Below are 20,932 nucleotides of genomic sequence, written 5' to 3'. Positions count from 1 at the left end.
ATAATGACAAATGTGTTGTAAAATGCACAATTTCCTAAACTTGAAGTGTACTTGCCTGTGTAACCAATTCATGTCATGGCGTGTTTATCCAATTTGGAAATTGCCCTTAAGACACTTATTGTGGCACTGTATGTGTGAAAATGCACCATCTTTTCACTTTTTAAAGTAAACGTTCTGAGTGACATTCGGCGCCGCGCACACGCGTGGTCTGGCTCCTGGCGCACATAGCCATGGTTGCAGCGCACAGAGACCCTCCACTGCCGCACACAGAGGAAAGAAATTAGAGGGAACATTGGCTGCAGCCCTTCGAGACCCTCTGTGGTCACAAGGCCCTTGGTACCATTGGTAGCTTTTACAAGGGACTTACATGTGAGCCAGAGGTATGCCAATTGTGGGAACAAAGGTACAGTTTTGGGAAAGAACACAGGCACTGGGAATCTGGTTAGCAGGAACCCAGTTCACACTTAGTCAGAGATGCATCAGAGTCAGGCAAAACGTGGAGGGTAACCATGCCTAAAGGGGTACTTTCCTACACCAAGCACCTCCTTTTTGGACGGCCAGACCGCTCTATAGGCCCCACTGGTTCAGAAGGTGCCCCGCTTGGGTCGGGCCATCTGGATTCATTTTTGGATCTGGACCGACTCCGGTAGTGAATCTACAACCTTTGCCGGGGTTCAGTCCAGTGATGCTATTCTGGGGTGTACCAACCCCATGGTCATTCCCGACTCAGAAACATCCACTCCGGTGCCGACCAGACCACAACCTTCTGGTTCAAAGACAGTGTCTTCTTTTTCTGACAGGCCCTATGAGGAGTATGACTGGGGTGGATCTGAGGATTCTTACAGTTACCCTGACCGCCTTGAAGAACTTTTGGCGGAAGACAACTGCTATGAGGACCTGGCTGATGCCAGCGGTCTGGACACCTCACCAGACAATGACCGGGTCTCTCCTCGTAGTGCGGTTACAGGGTGAGGGGCCTCCTTTGCTATGGCGGTGCGGAGTGGAGGCAAAGGCCCTTGACCTCATAATACCCTCTGTAGAAATCTAAACAAATGTCTCAACTCAGGGGTGTAATGGAGGCTCCCGCAGCTTCAGTGGTGCGAGGGGTGCCCCTAGGGTTTGTATTGGAGGGGCCCCCCCTCACCCTATAAGCTATGCCATTGCATGCCTCCCAGAATGCGTGCAATGGCATAGAATAAGTAATAGTTAAATGCTTGGAAAAGCCACTCTGTTTTCCTGAGGAGGCCCCTGCAGTGTTGGGGGGCCCAATCATTCAGGGTGCCCCCATTGAGCCCAAGACTAATGAACGGCTTTGCGATCTGGGGGGATGCCGGGGACCCTCATCACATTCTTCAGGGGGCCCCATCATTTTGCGTTACGCCACTGTCTCAATAGAAATACTTCAACCTGGGGGTTCCCACCCAGACCCCTCTTTCCTTCAACAAAACCTCTCTGATGTCCTTGTTGGGCTGTGGCCCAAACCCTGCACAGGCACTCCTGTCCACAGGGCAATCGCACACCGCCACTGACCTGCTTCTGGGGACCCAGCTTTCCTCACCCACCACCCCAACCCTGAGAGCCTGGTGGTACAGGCCTCTAATTAAAGGTTAACCCTGGGGTGTTCCCTACCACTCCACAGGATAGGAAATCAAAGAGGCTGGATACCTTTGGAAAGATGATTTTCTCTTCCACCAACCTTGCACTGCAGTGAGTGAACTCCACTTGCCAATTGGGCCAATATAGCCACACAGTGTGTGACTCAGGTGCTCAAGGGCTGCCCATGGTCTTGGAGGAAGCCAGATCCATCCTGACACAGATTTTTGCCGATAGCAGGGACGCAGTAAAAACTACAATATGATGCAAACTGGACACAACCGATTTGCTGAGCACGGCCATTAAATCATCAGTGGTGCTTCGTCACCTCGCCTTGTTGAGCTGCACTGGGTTCTTGGGGATGTCAATATGTCTTTTATGGACATGCCCTTCGGCGGCTATTGCCTGTTTGGTGACTAGGCCGATTCAGTGCTTGAGCGCTTTGAGAGTAGGGTCCCCATGGCCCCACCCCATCCTCACTTTTCTTTTTGCTCCTTCCGTAGCTATGACAAGGGCTACCAGCCACATGCTTTCCAAACCAGCCACCACGGCGAACAGACTTCCCACTAGTTTCGTAGCTTGTATGTGGCTCCCACAAATTCTGTGGGACTCAGAGCCAGAGATCTGCTCAGTCTGCCACCCTGCGGCAGGTGCTGCCTCCAAGCCCCTTTAGTATGTCCTCACATAAACACGGGCACCCTGTTAACGGCAGGATCATGCATTACCTGCCCCATTGGCACGCCATACCTTCAGACAAGTGGGTGCTTCAAATTGTCTGGAGAGGTTACATCCTTACATTTGTGGCAACCCAGCTGGACCGCCACCATCCTTGGATCAGCTGACAGAGGCCTACCTTTCCTTAAAGCGCCAGGAAGTTCAGGCTCTTTTGGCCAATGTAGCCATTGAGAGGGGGGCACCATTAGAAGTAGGTAGTGGTTGCTGTTTCTGTTACTTTCTGGTGCCCAAGGAAGATGGAGGCCTCCACCCAGAGTATCAGTCAGACCTTACTTGGTACAATTTGGAAACTAGGGTAATTAGAAAAATGAGCACACAATGGTGTACAAACATTTCTAGCATGTAACTACTTACTATTTAACTTATATCACTGGCATAAATAATGATTTAGACAAGCCCTTTCAGAAAAGAATGGCAAGTCAAGTTGTTGCTTCTTAGTACCATCACTCTATGTAGGAAGGTCAAAATGCCAAAAGGACGAATTCAAAAATTCATGTTTCCATATGTGAATAATTGAGTACCACAGAGTTGACAACTTTTATGTGCAACACTGTGAAATGACAAAGCCACAATCTTTTTACACAGAGAGTAATTCTTTTCATGACAGTTGTTACCCATTGTGTTCTAGTTAGGTAACAGAGCATATGACCACCTTTGTCTAGGTCAAGATTTGTTTTCTATACAGTGACCAGTGTCTACAAGATGCATGCTTGTTCTGGCCTTACCTTTAGTGTGTATCCTGTACTGGCTTATTTTGTATTGTCCACAGATTCCATATTTTTTCACTTGCTCACTTATTTTGTTTTACTAAGAATGAAGGCTGAGGACACTGGTCTCTATTTGTATGTATCCTTGGCAACAAGATTGGCTTTACTAGATATGGTTTCTGTCACTGGCTGAAGCAACATCTGTTTAATATATTTGAAAAAACGACATTTTGATGTTTTCCTTGAAAGGGTTTTAAGAAACCTTTCAGTGTTATCTGGATGACGATCGTACATTCAAAGTCTGCCATGCGACAACAAAAGCTTTAAAAAATGCTAGTAAATGATTACAATTTTACATAAGGTTCCTATGTACCTTTTATTGCTGAACTTGTGGTTCTTGCTTCTGACAATTAACTTTTGTGAATATTTGTGGCACCCATTTGCCATGTTTATGGACAACCTGTGGCTATCCTGGTTTCTAATAGACAGCCAGGGGAGATCATGTTTTTAAGCTCACATTGGTCTGTGGAATCCAAAAGTAATTACAGAAGCAGGAATGAACTTAGTTTCTTTGCGTGTCAAAGATCTTGCTATGAAACTGCAGAGCAGGATATATATCCTTTCTTGTTCAGTTGTTCACAGGATGCTTATCTGAAAATTATTTCCAGGGGAAAACATTTGGAAGCGATCAGACTCCATAAGAACAAACCTGATCCAATTTTTTACTCTCTTAAAGTTCATCATCGTGCACCATTGAGGTGGAGTTCTTTAACTGCTTGTTTCAGCAAGATTTCCTAGTCTTTTGACTGACGTTAGATTGATTATTCACACAGTTTTCAAACCAGTCTTATCTTGTGACTTACATTTACTCTTGTTAAAGACGGTATGTCTGGTGTTCATTGTTTAAGTCAGACGAGTCAGCAAATTATCTGCTATTGTTCCTTTGACACTTGCCCTCCTTTTCATCAAGGGTTTGTAGTTTTTACAAGGCACTGTTTCTTCTAAATTGCTTTCATACATGTTTACTAAAGAGGCCTTTTGAGATTTTCTCCTAAACCCTAGTTGTTCTAGTCTGAGGAAACTGTCATGTGGATGTCAGATGGGCTTTGTAGTTCTGCCATGAATGTACTTTGTCTGAAAGATCGCCCCCTCAACCAACTACAAAAAGAGTTGCTAGTGTCTAGACCAACCCCAGTCAATTTGTTTACTTTGCGGTTTCATTTTTAGTGTAACAACATGTTTTAGACCTATGTCAAAAGGATGGTTTATTTTTTTCAAAGTAATGTCTTATTGAGCCAGAAAGTATCAGATTTATCTGAAGCCTGGCTGTATGGTGTTGACTTTATTTCATTAGTTTTTATCAGTTCACTTGATTTGACATCAGGGAACTGGGTGTAGAGGTAAGATAGAGTTATGTGTATGATGACTCTTACTACTAGACTCTCTCCAATTGCCAGCAAGCAGCCTCCCCCACTCACATCTGCCGCGTCCACATCTACCCAGCTGCTCGGTTCATGAAGAGCACCAACGTTTGGATTTATGTGAAATGTGGTCTAGGAGGCACATTTGCATTTCGTTATTCCTTTGCAGTAATGGCTGTGGAAGCTGTGGATGTTACCATCTTAACAAGGAGCTTGGGGTCCTGCCTCATGATTTCTTTTAACGGGAGAGGGATCGCAGGCCAAGAAGTACTAGAGTGACCTGAAAGTACCCGTTTATTTATCTGTTTTCCTTTCTTTAACACACATTCTGAAAAGAGGTACTTCAGAAGATCACAATTTATTGAATATTAATCTCGAATCTATTTGGATGATGGCCTTCTGGATGACTTTCAATTCTTTCATTTGGTATTATTGAAACTGAGTTGTTCTGGTGTGTAAATATTTCAGCTTTAGAAAGCTCATCTAATGTTTTCCTGATAAAGGTGTCATTAACATGATTGTTTTTTAGATTATGACTTTCAGTATTTTCGTTTAACTCCTGACTTTTAACATCTTTTTTTAGGGCAGAGCGAGCAACTGCAGTGCTGTTGTCAGATCCTTGCTTTCAGCTGCGCTCTATCCAATATCTGCTTGGGCAGATTGAGCCTTTAACACTTGGAGCCACAGCTTCTCTCGCAGACAAGAAACATTTCTCCTTGCAGGCTTGTAAGTATATTCACCTTACATATTAACAGGAAGGGCCTAAGGGCATAAACAGGGTTTTGGTAATGAAAGATGAGAGTGCAATGGAAGGTATCAGTAATCACTTCATATAGTGTTTGATGGGATGCTGGCCATTGTTAGTTCAGTTAAGATTTGGGCTTGTTACTCACCTTGGCACCCAGAGAGTTTGGTTTTAATCTTTGTTTTGCCCCTTGGTGAACCAGCCGGTAATTCTTGGCAAATCACCTTCTCTCCTGCCCTTAAATTGTAAATATGTCAATGTAGGTATGTGCAGTGTACTATTTTATGCAAAGTACTGTGGATGTATTGACTCATTCTTAACCATATACTTTCACCACTCACTATGTAATCATTCTGCCACCAGTGGCCTAATGTATCTGCGTTTCTAATGAATATTTATTCCCACAATTTCCTCGTTTTGGGAATTTCCTATAGTAGTAATAGTGGTTTGTTTCGCTTTTTGTTTGCTAAACATGCAGTTTTTCTCACAAAAATATATAGAACAGGCGGCTACAAGTTTGCAACATCTTCCTTAGAGTAGACACCCCATAAAGCTAGCATGTGTGCATTACTAAGTTCCACATGATGGATCCTATGTAAGTTTCCTGGACATAAGGTTCGTAGCTGGCTGTTGGTGGTATTGATATGTCCCCATATGTGAATCCACTCTCATTTACCAGATATGCCTGGCATTGTGAACGAGCGACATAGCTCCCTCTGTTAGTACAACAGCTTATTTGATTTATTTAATTGTTTTCAAGCCAAAACTCTTCCAGTCGATGCCAGGCAATATCCCTTACTAACATATTGTTTCAAATTCACGCCTAAAGTGTAATAGTAATTCCCTCTGCATCCTTCATTGTGACATAGGAGGCACTGGGTAGTCTACTGGAGATTTAACAAGCAAAGTGAAAAACTCTCTACATTCCTATGGGTAATTGCTGTGATTCGATTTTGGGTCGCTTACATTCAAACTCCTTGTTCCAGACCTTATGACTGTGCCCACTCTATCCACCTTCAGAAAGGCTCTAAAAAGCTACTTGCTTTAAAGTAACGCTAAAAGTAGCAGTGTCAAAAGATCCCTCAGTTATGAGTAATATGCAAAAGTTCCCAATCAAATCAATCAATAGGCAGATGTCTGTGTCTGACCGACAGTCGTATGTTGTATCTGATAGAGACATCTAGCCGCAGATTCCTTATCTTAGAATCCTCCACAGGTGCCAGACTGGACATTTTCCCGGCTCTACCTCCGTGTGTCGGCAGAGGGCGCTGAGTAACTTCGCACTGATGTTGTCTCCCAGCTGTGACCTTAATGGAGTCCACATAATCTCTGCCCATACGAGCTGACTTCAGTTCCTTCTTTTCCGTGCTAACACGCGGATCTGCACTGCAATTCCTCTGGCCGTTTTCAGCCTACTTGATGTTTATTCATCGTCTGAGCTGTGTGCCTTTCTTCAATGCCCTCTGGGTTCAAGCCTTGTGAGTCCTGTGTTCAACAAATGTCCGCCACGGATCCTCACTCGATTTGCATGTGGTGTCTGGGTGAGTACCACGACTCTCATGAGTGCGACTCTTGCCAACAGCTCCAATTGGAAGCACGCAGGGAACGTTGCATGAAGCATTTGCCGGCGTGGATGTCCCACTCTTCGAAGTCTTATTGTCCTCGGTCCCCTAAGCATTCTAGGGATTGATCGTGCGTCCATTCTTGGAGCCATTCCCATGGGCGTCATTCACCTTTAACAACCAGAGGTAAGTCTTGGCGCCGGTGGTCCAAGTTGCAGCTCCTCCTGCCTTCGTCGCTTACTACTGATCCCCCCTCTTTTGTTAAATTGCCAAGGCATGAGTCCTCCCCGCGTCTCCCCACCTATCCTGGGGCCAGGGTCTTCTTTGACCCAGATGAGACAATTTTCTCAATCTCTTATTTCTGATCTGGGGTCATCACCTCCCTCTGGAGTACCCTTGGGCCCCACGGAAGTACATGAGGTCATGCCTATGACTCACCGGCGGGTTCTCCCTCGGCTTCAAGTCGGCCTCTTGTGTCTGACACCTCAGTGGCACCGGTGCACAGCCCATCATGGCTCCCACCTTTGGCTCCCACTTCTGGTGTACCGAGTACAATGTTGGCGTTGGGCACTTGTCTGCCGGCTCCGAGGGCGGTGTCGTTGACGCTGATCGACACTCCCTCCTAGGCTTAGACCGGCTTCGGTTACAGCATCTGATGCGGCACAGTTGGAACCAACTGTCTCAGACTACCTTGCTCTGGCATTTCCTTTTGAAGAAGTACTACAGAAGGTGTGGTGTCCTCCTCCAATTCTGGACACGGTACCACACCCTGTCAATCTGACTGGTTACTTGACTTGGGGGACGCCATGGCTTAGAATCTTCACAAGTCTCCAGCCTCCTGTCTCCTCCTGGTTTGGCTATGGAGGTGAGTTTTGTGCTGGCGGACATGCTCAATCGAGTTTTGATTGCCCCAGATTTACACCCTCCTTCGGTGGAATTGTCAACACACCCCTTAATTTGGTCATCTACACCCTGCACAGTCTAATGTTGAGCCTGTACTGTCTTTTCGATATCCTTTTGTGTGCTTGAACTAAACCCGAAACAAGGCTCATTGTGGATCGCTCAATTTCTCACAGGCATGCCCTGGAGGATCCCTCCTGTCTTCTTCGACATCCCTCTACTAAAAGCTTTGTAGTTCAGGCTGCTTTAGCCCTGCAGAATATTGTTTTTTCTTCCCCCTGTCCCTATAGAAAGGGAGGCTAGGAAATTTGATGCTTGTGGTAGGCATATTTTCTCTTCTTCTAGCGCTGCTGTGCGCTCTCTGAACACTTGTGTACTTGCCCGCTTCTTCTACGCCTTTTGGGACTCTGGAGCGCCTCTTGCCCTCCCTTCTGAAGGAAGCCTGGAATGCTCCTGTTCCCCTGGTACAAGATGGGCAGCAAGCTGCCCCACATAGCATTCTCTGTGGTATGGATACTACTGATTTTGTTGGTTGGGCTATGTCCTCTTCCATTGCTCTACATCGGCGCGCATGGTTGCGTACTTCCAGGTTTTCGGAGGCTGCGCAAACTGCTTTGATGGACATGCCTTTTGATGGCATCTTTCATTTTAGTGTGCACACCGACTCAGCTTTATGCCTATTTGGGGATAGTCATGTGATACGGAGTCTTACCTCTGTTGTTGTACTAAGGCCATCGGGACAGTTATTTCCCCTTGTTTTGACTCTTCCTGTCTTTCTAGGGCGGAGTTCTTCTCGCCCCTCAAGGGATACACCCGGTGTCGTGTTCCTGCTTTCTGCAGGTACTTTTTGTCTTGTTTTTGCTGTTGGTGACCGGTTTTGTTTCCAGCCATCTGGAACTTATCTTACTTTGCTGTCTCCTGGGAGTCTGTTCTTTGACTTCTTTTGCTGCTTGGATTTTCCTACCCGAGTACTTACTCTGTGGTAATGAATGATTGTCACAACATGGTGTTATTCTTTCCCTCTTCTGATGTCGCCTGCTGGCATCCTTCCTCAGTCGGTGGCATTGGTTCTTTGATGGTTGCCCTTGTTTTCCTGTAGTGGGCACTGCCTTCCTTTTCCTTTTCTCTGCATGTATTTACCTCTCTCTTGAATGGATCTCTTATAGTCTTGTACATGTATTTTACTGCTGATATTTGTGTGTGTGTTGTACACATATGGTTGTCTGGCCTTCTATACGATGTACGTCGCTGCATTTCACCAATACCCTTCTTGGGGGCCTGGTTCTTGGTTGCACTTGTCTGTTTCATTCCTTATCTTCAGTGAATGTCTCCGTTCCATTCTTTTGGAGGAAGCCTTATATACCTTCAAGGTTCTCAATGTAAGAGCGGCTTCTTTTACCATTGTTGTTGTTTCCTAGCAGTGCTCTTCAGCATTCATTGTTCTCTTTCTAGTTTCTCCATCATTCTATCATTGGAGGTCTATTTTTCTGAATCTGTTTCTCAGGATAGTTTCCTCGACTATCAGTGGGTGCTTTTTATTCGTTGTATGTGTTGCTGCGGCTAACCATGCTGTGTCTGCACCTTCCATTTATTTTTGGCCTAGACTCTGTGGACTATTGATCTTAATCCCTTTGCATTCCCAGATCTTAGGTTCCATTCCCTTTTGGGCTGCCTCTTTTCCTGATTCTATACCATGTTTTATGGTCTTATAGCTTTCTACTCCCTATGGGCTCTCATAGTCCTTGTTGGAGATCAATCCTCTCAGTGAGCATTTTGCTTCGCCTGTCATTTTCAGATAGTCTGATCCCTTTCTATCTTTTGGACCAGCTTCTCCTATTTTGGGATCTTTGGTGAGGTCAGTTCACAGTCCCTCCTCCAAGGATGGTGTTGCTTGGGTATCTGATTCTAAGATGAGGAATCTACGGCTAAATGTCTCAATCAGATGGACAAGTTGCTTTCCTTTGGTAATGCCTTATCTGGTAGAGACAGGACATAGCCGTAAAGGCCTTATTGACCGACCCATCCTGTCCGCTCTCCAAACTGAGGGCCCTGTTGTCTCCTAGATTCCCTCATTGCATTCTAATTCTGTTCTTTCATTCTGTACTTGTTGATGCAAGATTTTACCCTATTTGGCACACTGTTTCCAGAGACTGTTTCTCTAAGTGGCTCCACATTGTTAGTGTGAAAATAGTCACAAGAGAAACTGACGTTGGCGCGTCAGGGGAGGGCTTATGTGGACTTCATTGAGGCAACGTCCCTGCGGAGTTCACTTGGCGCCCTCTGCCGAAGTGCAGAGGTACTGCTAGGAAAATTTGTGCCTTGGCAGAATTCTAAGATAAGGAATCTGCGGCTAGATCCTGTCTCTACCAGATAAGGCCTTACCGAAGGTAAGTAACTTGTCCATTTGAGCATGATAGCAGTTAGAGACTAATGCACTATGATGCTTCCTAGGGCTATAAGAGAAAGTAAAGCAAAGCTATTTTAGTCAGCGTCCGCCAGGAGGAAGGATTTTGCTGAAGATCTCCATCAAGGTTTAGGTCTAATTCTAAGGAAAAGTGCCTTTAACATGTCAGTCACTCTCTCATTATCAAAAGAGAACACAAAGAAATGTGCTGTCTCCATTTGATTTTGACACAAAGCACCACCCCAGACATAGCATACAGCAGAAAGTATTTGGAATTTTTGACTGAAGGAGAGCATTTCTATTTCAAAGTCCTTCTTTATGTACTAACCCCTGAACCAAAAACTGATAGAGCGTTCTACCTGCAGATTCCTTACCTTAGAATTTCCCAGGCATCGGGCTGGATCCGGAAACTTTTGCGTGAGCAGTACCCCTTGAGCGCACCATCAGGTAGCTCCATTTAGCTCTGTGTGACGTCATTGGTGTCGATTATGGGATTGCAGTCACCTATATAGGTACCACCCAGGCGCGCGGTCGTCCGTTCTTTTTTCTCCCGTGCCAGTTAAGCGCCAATCTGGGAAGAGCTACCCTTCTGTGGCTTTTTGACAGGTTTTTTTCAACTTATTGTCCTTTGTGTGTTGATTGATGTCTTCGAGGAAGACCGGTTTTAAACTGTGGCACCTGTCACCCACCATGTCGGTTATCAATCCCCACCTCATCTGCCTTTGGTGTTTCGAGTGCGACCACAACTCGAAGTCATGCTCAGACTGTCGGGCCATGACTCCAAAGGCCTTGCGGGAGCAGGCTATGAAGATCCTTGCGGCCCGGCAGTCGACACCATCCAGTGAGACTCAGCGGAGATCCCTGTCCCGATCAAAGAAGAGGAGGTCGCTGGACCGCTCCCGGAGCCCCGAGTCCTCTTCCTCCTACTCGAGGTCCTCGGAACAGTCTGGGAAGAGGCACAAGAATATGAAGCCTAAGCAGACTTTGTCTTCACCTCGGCTGTCATCCGTCGATGAGAGAGGTAAGGAGCACCGATGCTCTAGGCACAGTTCTGTGGAGCCTGAGCCAGGTTTGACTTCGCCCCTCCCTCCTTTTCCGGGAGCCGGAGCAACCCCTGCTCAAAATCAAGAGTTTAACCTGGCCATGCGCCGCGTATTTGAGCAGGCTGACACCTCTGGTGAGCCATCCGGCTCCGTGGGGTTGGGAGGCGCCCATCGTATTAGAAGCAGCCGGCTCTGGCCACGGCACCAGTGGGGCCTCAGGGATCCGATTCCGGATCCTGGATGAGGCCGGTCGTGCCAACGCAACCTTCCCCGTGTCCGACCCGAAAACTATGCCTTAGGGGCCGCCGGCGCCCAACGGCGGCTCCAGCTCCATCCATATCCCTGACTATACTGAGTCGGATCGGCGTCGCTCGACCCTGATTCCGGCGCCAGTAGAACCCAGTGGTCCTATGTTGTCACCTCAGCATTTTCATGATGTTTCAGGCACGGATGAGGACTGGGAGGGTTCTATGAACCCTTTTAGAACACCATGATGTGTCTGCAGAGCAGATTGACTGCTAAGAGGAACTTGGGGAAGCCAGTGGACTGGAAACATCCCCAGATGCTGGCATGCTCTCTCCGCCGACTATAGCGATGGAGGAGGGGGCTTCTTATACCATGGTGATAAGGAGGGCCGCTGAGCTCCTTGGACTAGAGTTTCCCTCTGTGCAAGTCAGGACTAATCTGACCGAAGTGCTTCAGCTTGGGGATGTCCTATTAGGCACGTGGTCCAAGCCTAGAACAGGCTCCTGTGATTAGGACAATTGCACGCTGCCATAGCCTGGTTCGTGGCGACCTAAAGTTCATCAACCAACACTCCACCACTGAAAAATTTGTGAGGAAGGCTTCTGCCTCCCAGGGCACGTTCCTTTCCACCCCTCCGGACAGGGAACCAAGAGGTTGAAATCACTTGGGAAGATGATGTTTTCTTCCTCCAGCCTGGCATTGCAGTTGGTGAATACCACATCCCTACTGGGCCATTTCTTGCATTCCCTTTGGGAGATGGTTGCGCAAGCACTGCCACAAGTCCCAGAGGAGGCCCGGGCTGTGCTCTCCCAAGCGGTTAAGATCTGATAGACATCTAGCCACAGATTCCTTAACTTAGAATATCCCCAGGCGTCAGACTGGATCCGGAAGACGTTTTGCAGCAGCACCTCTGCACCCCGGGGGACGGTGCCACGCGACCACGCCCTGAAGTCGTCCACGGATGTGACGTCCGCGAGGTCATATTTTCCCTCCCAGTGCGCTGACGTCAGTTTGCTTCTTTTCCGGAGTAAGCGGTTCCTCTGGCCTGTTTTCAGGCCCCTTTTGACGCTTTGCATCTGGAACAGTGTGCGATGCCTTTAGGCTTTAAAACTTGTACCTCCTGTTTGTGGCAAATGTCCGCGACGGACCCACACCTTATATGTATGTGGTGTCTGGGCGAACATCACGACTCGACGGACTGCGACGCCTGCCAACACCTCAAGCCGAAGTCCCGGTGGGAGTGCAAGATGAAGCTGCTTTCGACTCGTCTGTCCTGGTCTGAGTCGTCTCGGCCCCCGGCCTCCTCATCGGCGGCAGGTCCCTCTGGCAGTGGGTTCCATTTGTGGCATCGGTCGCCCTCTGGTGCCCAGGTGCGTCGTTCGCCTCGCTCGGGAAAGTCACGGCGCATGTCGCTGAGGTCCTCGACCTCAGTTCCTTCGGTTGTTGGGGGCACTAGTTCCCGGAATCCTCCAGACGTGCGCCCTCGGGAGTCGCCCCTTCCTTATCTGCCTTATCCTGGCACGGGGGCGACTCAGGCCTAGATGGAGGCTTATGCCGCGGCCCTGCAGGCCTCCCTTGGGTCCCCTCCTCTCCCTGGGGCGTCCTTGGAGCCTTAGCTACCGGCGGGGTCTCGGCGGACGCGCCGGCGAGTTCACCCCCGGCGCCAACTGTGCCCCTTACCTCTAGGGATGATGGAGATGTGGTGTTGTCAGGGGGCGGCCCAGTTGGGTCCCCCTGTTCGACCCATACCACCCCTGCAGCGCCGCATAGTCCAGTGGGGCTCCCTGTGGCGCCGCAGGTGGTTGCTGGTGCTCGCAGCCCTGCTTGGAGCATGCCTCAGGCGGGTTTGGCGCTGGTCCGGCGCCGTAGACTTGCCTCCCCAGCTCCAACTTCATTCCTTCCTTTGGTGACGGTTGAGTCAGCGCCGGTCCGGCGTCGTAGGCTTGCCTCCCCTGCTCCGGCGCAGTCCCCTTCTTCTTCGGAAGCGGAGTTCGTCGTGGTCGAGTCAGCGCCGGACGGGGCATGGTCGGCGCCGGACGGGGCAGGGTCAGTGCCGACCGAAGTCGCTCAGGCGCCGCCCCGACGCAGGATTATTGACTCCTCCCCGGAGGCTTCGGAGGGAGTTCGGCGTCGTCTCAACGCCCGGCGACACCGGATCTGTCCTTGCCTCTCCCTCCCTTGGAGATTGTGGCCCCAGCGGACTTCTAGCCTCCTCAGGAGCCCCATCAGGACCCTCATTTGTCGATGGGGCTTCCTTCTTTTGGGCATAGGTCGCATCCTCAGTTCATTGGTCAACCTCCTTGGGTTGGAAGTTTAGTTTACAGCCCTCACCCACAGATGAGTTGCTGTCCCCTCCTTGGAGGGCTACCGAGGCCGGTGCGGCGTTCATTATGGTTGTCTCCTTAGCCGCTCGTGTTCTGAGTATGCACCCTCCTTCGGTCCCCCTGCCAGTTGACCCTCTGCTGGATGTCCTCCACGGTTCAGGGACTGTAGAGCCGCTTCTACCCTTCGAAGCTTCTCTTTATGATGCCCTTTTGGGCACCTGGGCTCGGCCAGCTTCCGTTGATCCGGTGGCTCGTTCTATTGTGCAACACCACCGTCCTGCTCCACATGATCCAGTTTGCTTACTTGTTCACCCAGACGTTCAGGGGTTTGTCCTGCAAACTGCTTTCCCTTCCTTGCCTCAGCTGGTGCTTCCTCCCTCCCGGGAGTCCAGATGGCTGGAGTTATGAGGCTGTAACATTTTCGCCTCCACTAGCATAGCTCTTCGATCACTGAATACAGTGTGTGTTTTGGCTCGGGCTACTTCTGCCCTTTGGGACTCTGCCTAGTCTCTTCTATCGGCCACTTCTGAGGGCGCTCGTGTTGACCTCCTTCCTCTTCTCCGTGATGGCCGTGATTTGGCGAAATTTACAATTCGCTCGGCCTTGGATACTGCGGATTTCTTAGGCCATGCTATGGCTGGTTCGGTGGCCCTACGGCACCATGCTTGGTTGCAGGATGGCGTCTTTCCGGAGAACATCCAGGAACGCCTTGTTGACCTACCCTTTGATGGGGTCCTTTTGTTTGATGTCCACGCCAATTCGGCGGTTCAGCGCCTCCTGGCGGGATTGCGTCCTCAATCAATCAATCATGGAATTTGTAGAGCACACTACTTACCCGCGAGGGTCTCAAGGCGCTGGGGAAGAAGAAAAAGGGAAGGGGGGTGCCACTACTGGTCGAACAGCCAGGTCTTGAGTAGCCTCCTGAAGTTCAGCAGGTCTTGGGTCTGTCGTTGGCTGAGTGGAAGGGTGTTCCAGGTCTTGGCCGCGAGGTGGGAGAAGGATCTGCCGCCTGCGGTGGTTCTTTGGATGCGGGGGGACGGTGGCGAGGGAGAGGTCAGCGGAGCGGAGCTGGCGGTTGGGGACGTAGAAGAAGAGCCTTCTGTTGGGGTAGGCTGGGCCGGTCTTGTGATGTGCCTTGTGTGCGTGGATGAGGAGTTTAAAGGAGATTCTCCTGTCGACGGGGAGCCAGTGCAGGTTTCTCAGGTGGGGGGTGATGTGGCTGTGGCATGGTACGTCGAGGATCAGGCGTGCCGAGGCGTTTTGAATGTGTTTCAGTCGTTTGATGAGCTTGGCTGGGTAGAGGGCGTTTCCATAGTCGAGTCTGCTACTGACGAGGGCCTGGGTGACTGTTCTTCTTGTATCTGTCGGGATCCACCTGTAGATCTTGCGGAGCATGCGGAGGGTGTTGAAGCAGGAGGAGGAGACTGCGTTGACTTGCTTGGCCATGGAGAGCGTTGAGTCGAGGATGACTCCCAGGTTGCGTGCATGGTCGGTGGGTGTCGGGGCTGCCCCCAGTGTTGTAGGCCACCAGGAGTCGTCCCAGGCTGAAGGGTTGGAGCCGAGGATGAGGACCTCCGTCTTGTCCGTGTTCAGCTTTAGTCGGATGCTCTTCATCCAATCGGCAACGGCCTTCATTCCTTTGTGGAGGTTGGATTTGGCGGTGAGGGTGTCCTTGGTGAGGGAGAGGATCAGTTGAGTGTCGTTGGCATAGGAGATTATGTTGAGGTCGTGCTGTCGGGTGATGCGTGCGAACGGGGCCATGTAGATGTTGAACAGTGTCGGGCTGAGGGATGATCCCTGGGGTACGCCGCAGATGATTTCGGAGGCTTCGGATCGGTATGGGGGGAGGCGGACACTCTGGGTTCTGCCGGAGAGGATGGAGGTGGTCCATTCCAGGGCCTTGTCTCGTATCCCTGTATCATGGAGGCGTGCGTGTAGAGGGGCATGGCCTGGTGCCGATGTAGGAGGTCGGGGTTCTCGGAGCTCCTCGGAGGCCTCCCTCTGTCGACACTAATCCTGACAAGTACCTGGGCTCCTTACCTCCCAGAGTGATGGGGAATGCCTGGTGAGCCGGCAGGTGCTCCCTGGAGGTCGGGGGCTTGCTGGCAACGAAGAGCGGCTCCCTTCTTCTTCCCGCCGCGAGACTGATAGCGGCGCCGCAAGATGGCGAAACCTGGCTGCTGAGAACGCTGCGACGCGATGCTTTCTGGGGGCCTAACTTTGCCCTGGGCAGCCCTGGGGGCCTTGAAGTGAGTCCTGCAGTGGAGGCTGGTGGCTGACAATGGCGGAACTGGCCCAGCGGCGCGCACTGCGGGCGAGGCGCCACGATCGGGGCTGGTGCCTGGCCCTAAGATGGCGGCCCGGTGACGACCGGGAGAGGAGCCCTGTGCAGCGCGGAGACTGCGGTGAGGGCGCAGTTGGTGGGGCGGGCCTGCTGCCTGCCTGCCGCCTTGTTGTACGCTGCTGTGCTGACGGATGCTTTCAGGTGGCGGGAGGCGACGGGAGCCGGCTGGCGGTGAGAGGCTCCCTTATCTCCTTTATCTGGCAGTGGGTATTCCTGTTGGTGACGGCCCTTGCCCGTGGGCCCATTGGAGCTGCTGGTGCCTGGGGCCTTGCTGCTCTCATTTTTTGCCTCCACTCCTTACCCCTGGGGCGCACTGGACTGCCTGGTGGTGCGAGTGGGGTCCCTGAGGGGGTGTTAATAGAGGAGGCGGGCGCAGGAGGAGTGGCGGGCTGCTTTGAGCCTACGACGAGCGGACTGGAGGTGCCTTCCCCGGGGCGGCTGTGCTAGGGGGGCTGCACGTGGACCGTTGGCTCCCCGGGGAGAGTGTCGCTGCGCTACAGGGGTCCGAGGAGGTGTGGAGATCTGGGGAGCACTGGTGGCCTACTGATTGCCCCCTGTGAAGGGTGGGCTGTGTGGAGGTCCCCTGGTCACCCTTCTGATTGGAGGGTACGGGGTTCAGCCCCTGAACGCTCCTGGACTGAGGGTGCCACGGTAGTTGCCCTCCATATCCGTGCTACACTGAAGATAGCCCCTGCCTGTGATCTTTTGGGAACCGCTGGAGTGGAGGACGCCTGGCGACCAAGGACATTGGGAGTGTGCTTGCGATGGGTCGGACATCACGGATGCGGGGCTTTGCTGTCCTACAGGATGAAGATGGGGGGCATCGATCTGAAGGCGAGGATGCGGAGACAAACACACCCCCGGGCGGAGACTTCGAGTGGTCCTACCTTGGTGGACATAATGCAGGCCATCACGGCATCCCGAGAGGCCCTCGAGACCAAGATAGACACTATAGGTGTGGATCTGGCTTTATTAAAAGATGACCACAAGAAGCTGAAGGAACGGGTGATGGCGAATGAGCGTACCGGATAGGGTGACCACCTTGCAGCACACCTTGGAACAAATGGCGAACAGGGTGCGAGTGCTGGAGCTGAGAGCGGAAGACAGTGAGGGGCACTCCCGAAGGAATAACGTCCGCATCGTGGGTGTTCCGGAACGGGCGGAGGGGAATGATGCAGTCCGATACCTGGAAGAATGGTTTCGATCTGGGGTTGCGCCGGAGGGGCTATCCCCGTTTTTTGCCCTTGAGAGAGCCCACAGAGTTCCGGCTAGGCCTCCTAAGCCGGGAGCGCCGCCGCGGCCCATGGTGACCCGATTGTTGCACTACCGGGACAGGGATCACCTCCTGCAGCAGGCTTGAGAGAAGCAACACCTGCAGATTGCTAACTCCAGGGTGATGCTCTTTCCGGATTACACCCGGGAGGTCCAGAGGCAGCGCGCCTCTTTCTTTGCTCTCAAGCGGAAATTGCGACAACTCCACATTTCCTATGCGATGCTCTTTCCGGGGCGGCTGCGGGGGGTGGACGGCTCCAGTACCCTCTTTTTCACCACCCCGCAGGAGGCGTGGCGCTGGCTTGAGACGCGACAGGCGGGACCGGTGCGGAGTCCATCTGGGAGTGTCGGGGAGAGGCGATCCCCTGTTGCTGCGAGCCCACCGGGGTCCTTGCCGCCCCCGGATCGGTGCCATGAGCGCGACAGAGCTGTGCAGGCGGTGGTGGCGATCAGTCAAAGTGGCTCCAGGCCGGCTTCTGCTGCTTCCAGCCGAGGGTTGGAGAGGTCCGGCTCTTCTCTGGCTGCCAGTATGACCGGGGACTCTGATAATGAACTACCGGAGGTCACTCCGCAAACAGTGGACTTATTTGGCTGATTGGGGCCTGCCTGGGGGTGCGGGACGTGCTGGTACTGTCACCCAGGCTTGTTTAGTGGAGGGGATGTGGCCTGGGAGCTGAGGGGAGTTGCTTTCAATGGAATGGCATTGAGGGGGGTTCGTGGGGGCCCCTGTTGGTTCCATCACACTTGACGGGTGAGAGCCGGGAGGGATTTGGGTCTCTTGTGTCGGCTCACGCTCCACTACCCATGATGGCAAGGTTGACTGTTCTGATTGTATGGATGGGGACTAGTTTTTGGGTGCCTGTCCTGGGGTGCGGGAGTTCGGGGAGTTGGGATGTTGGGGTAGGGAGAGAGGAGGGTGGGACCAAGCATGTCGCAGCAGGAGGTGAATTGAGCAGTGATTATAGTACTGTGTTATGGCTGCCACCGTAGGCATTAAGTGTATATCGTGGAACATTAGGGGGATGCACACCATGACTCGACGACCTACGATTCATGCTTATCTTCGACGGCGGGGGGGGGTGCAGATAGCATTGTTGCAGGAAACGCACCTTGACAAGCAGGAGGGGTTAGCACTGCAACGGAGATGGCGGGGGCAGATGTTCTGTACTGCATACTCGGCATATGCACGGGGCATGTTTGTTTGGATCCGAGCGGGGGTGCCATTTCAGAGCACTGGGCAGGTAATCGATCCGGATGGTCGCTATGTGGTGGTGGCGGGACGTCTAGATGGCAGGGATATTGTTTTAGGAAGTATCTATGCTCCGAACTCAGAACAGTCCTCCTTTTTTGCACGCCTTTCTGGCAAACTGGCCCCCTGGTTGACTGGCTCGGTGCTTCTGGGTGGCGACTTTGATTGTATTACTGATGTTTCGCTGGATCGTTCCCATCCCCCTCTCCCGGATTCTCCGGTGCATCGGTTGGCTAAGGTGCGGCAGGAATGGCAGCAACAGTGGGAGCTGACAGATACTTGATGGCGCTCTATAACACAGCGCGTCAGGAAGGTGCCCTCCCTACTTCCACGCGAGAAGCTCTCATAGTCCCCCTCCTTAAGCCGGGCAAGCCCACCTGGGATCGCTCATCCTATAGGCCCTTAGCGATGCTCAACCTCGATTACAAGATCTTAAGCAGCATTTTGGCCAGTCGTCTGATGCCTCATATGACGGCATTGGTCCATGCGGACCAGGCTGGGTTTATTCCCTCCCGCAATACTGCGATGAATGTTCGCATTTTGGGGTCCAACTCATATGACAAAGAAGAGGCTTGTATTTTTGCGGTTGATATCGAGAAAGCTTTTGATAGCCTGGAATGGCCCTACCTTTTAAATGTGCTGCGGGAGTTCGGATTGGGAGAAAGCTTCGTGCAGTGGACGGCACTGCTTTACAGTGCTTCCACTGCGCGGGTCCGGACGGGGGGGCTGATTTCTGACGCCTGCATGGTCTTTCGGGGAACACAACAGGGCTGCCCATTATCCCCTTTATTGTTTGCTCTGGCAACAGAGCCCATGGCGGCGCACACCAGGTCAGGGCGGTATTTCCCAGGGCTCGTAGTGGAGGGAAGAGTACATCACATAGCGCTGTATGCAGATGATATCCTTCTGTTTTTGCCGGATACTGGGGATGCGTTAAGAGGAGCGAGAGTCTTGCTGGAGACCTTGGGGAGGGTGGCGGGCCTCAGGGTGAATTGGAATAAGTCCTGTCTGTTCCCAGTTAGGCGGGGTGATCTGGATCGGTCAAGGATGGGGGATGTCTTGTATGAGCCCCGATGTTTATCATATTTGGGGACACAAATTTATCATGATCCAGATGACCTGCTGGAGGGTAACGTGGGGCGTGCACTGCGGGGAGCGAAATCCTGCTTTGAGTTTTGGGGGACCCTCACCTTGTCGGTGGCTGGTAGGGTTGCCTTGGTGAAAATGATCATCTTGCCTCGGTTTCTTTATTATTTTGGGACTCTCCCCGTTTGGATTCCGAGTAGACTCTTCGCGCAGCTGAACACTTTGATTACCGGGTTCCTTTGGGGGACCGGCAGACGGAGGGTGGCGTTAGCTACCCTGCAGAGGCCCAGGGCGGAGGGGGGCCTTGCGTTGCCAGACTTTGAGGCTTACTATCATGCTGCGCAACTTAAATGGTTCACGAAATGGGTGGCGGGTCACATTAGGCGGCCAGAGGAACAGGATGGGTAGGATCCGAGTTGGCACCTCCTGTCCTGCGTGTTGTTGCGGGTGCCACTGAGAGGTGATATATTGTCGCCGGAGTTGGGAACGATCTGCAAATGCTGGGCGCGTCTGGTCAGGAGGACACGTGGGGGGGCCCCTTATGCTACTGAGATCCCGCTGCGGATTTTCGAGGTGTTGCCTCATGGGGGAGACTGGAACCAGCTGCTGGCCTGGGAGGAAGCGGGAGTCACGGCCATAGGTGATCTCTATGAAGACCGGGGTCTTCTTCCCTTTCAGGACCTCTGTGAGCGCCATGATCTCCCACGGGGGGATTTTCTCTTGCATGCTGCTCTGGCTGCAGCCATTAGGAAGCATTGGCGCAATGGGCTGGTGGAGCCAGCTACGTCTCTCGCTTGCCAATATGGCGGCGGGAACTTTTAAAGCGGTGACCTGCCTGTATCGTTGGATCACTAGTGACGTGCGCAAACTGCTGACGGCGCTGCGTCTCAAGTGGGAGGCGGATCTAGGGGAACCCATTGCAGAAAAAGCCTGGGAGGCGATTGTGGAGAGGCCGTGGAAATGTTCTCGAAATGCACGGTTCCAACTCATTCAATTTTATATCTTCCATAGGGCCTATCTCACCCCCAGTAAAATTGCTGAGTACTTTGGGGGTCGGGTGATTGCCCCCGTTGTGCCCAGGATGGGGCGAATTTTCTGCACATGGTCTGGGACTGCCCGCGGGTGGGAGACTTTTGGCGGGAGGTGATGGCTACCCCGCTGACTCTGACAGAGAGAGAGCTAGAGACGTCGCCTGGTCTTTGCTTGCTGCATTGGTTTCCCCACACTACCAAGACTAAGGTTACCAGCCGGTTTATAGACCTGGGGTTGATCCTGGCTAAGCGGTAACTTACTTCTCACTG

At 51.8% G+C, this 20,932-nt stretch overlaps 1 protein-coding gene across 2 annotated transcripts in view; it reads left to right on the top strand.

Annotated features, from left to right (window-relative positions):
* Window positions 1-20,932, top strand: part of RNF123 (ring finger protein 123) — a 1,761,234-nt gene that overhangs the window by 1,339,204 nt on the left and 401,098 nt on the right. For both annotated transcript variants that reach the window (XM_085625036.1, XM_085625035.1), the window contains exon 36: window positions 5,040-5,182. In XM_085625036.1, the coding sequence (XP_085481162.1) occupies window positions 5,040-5,182 (143 nt within the window). The remainder of the gene's footprint in view (window positions 1-5,039; window positions 5,183-20,932) is intronic.

Source organism: Triturus cristatus, chromosome 9, assembly GCF_964204655.1.
Source record: "Triturus cristatus chromosome 9, aTriCri1.1, whole genome shotgun sequence".
Classification (NCBI taxonomy): domain Eukaryota; kingdom Metazoa; phylum Chordata; class Amphibia; order Caudata; family Salamandridae; genus Triturus; species Triturus cristatus.
This window is presented reverse-complemented; position numbering and strand designations above follow the sequence as displayed.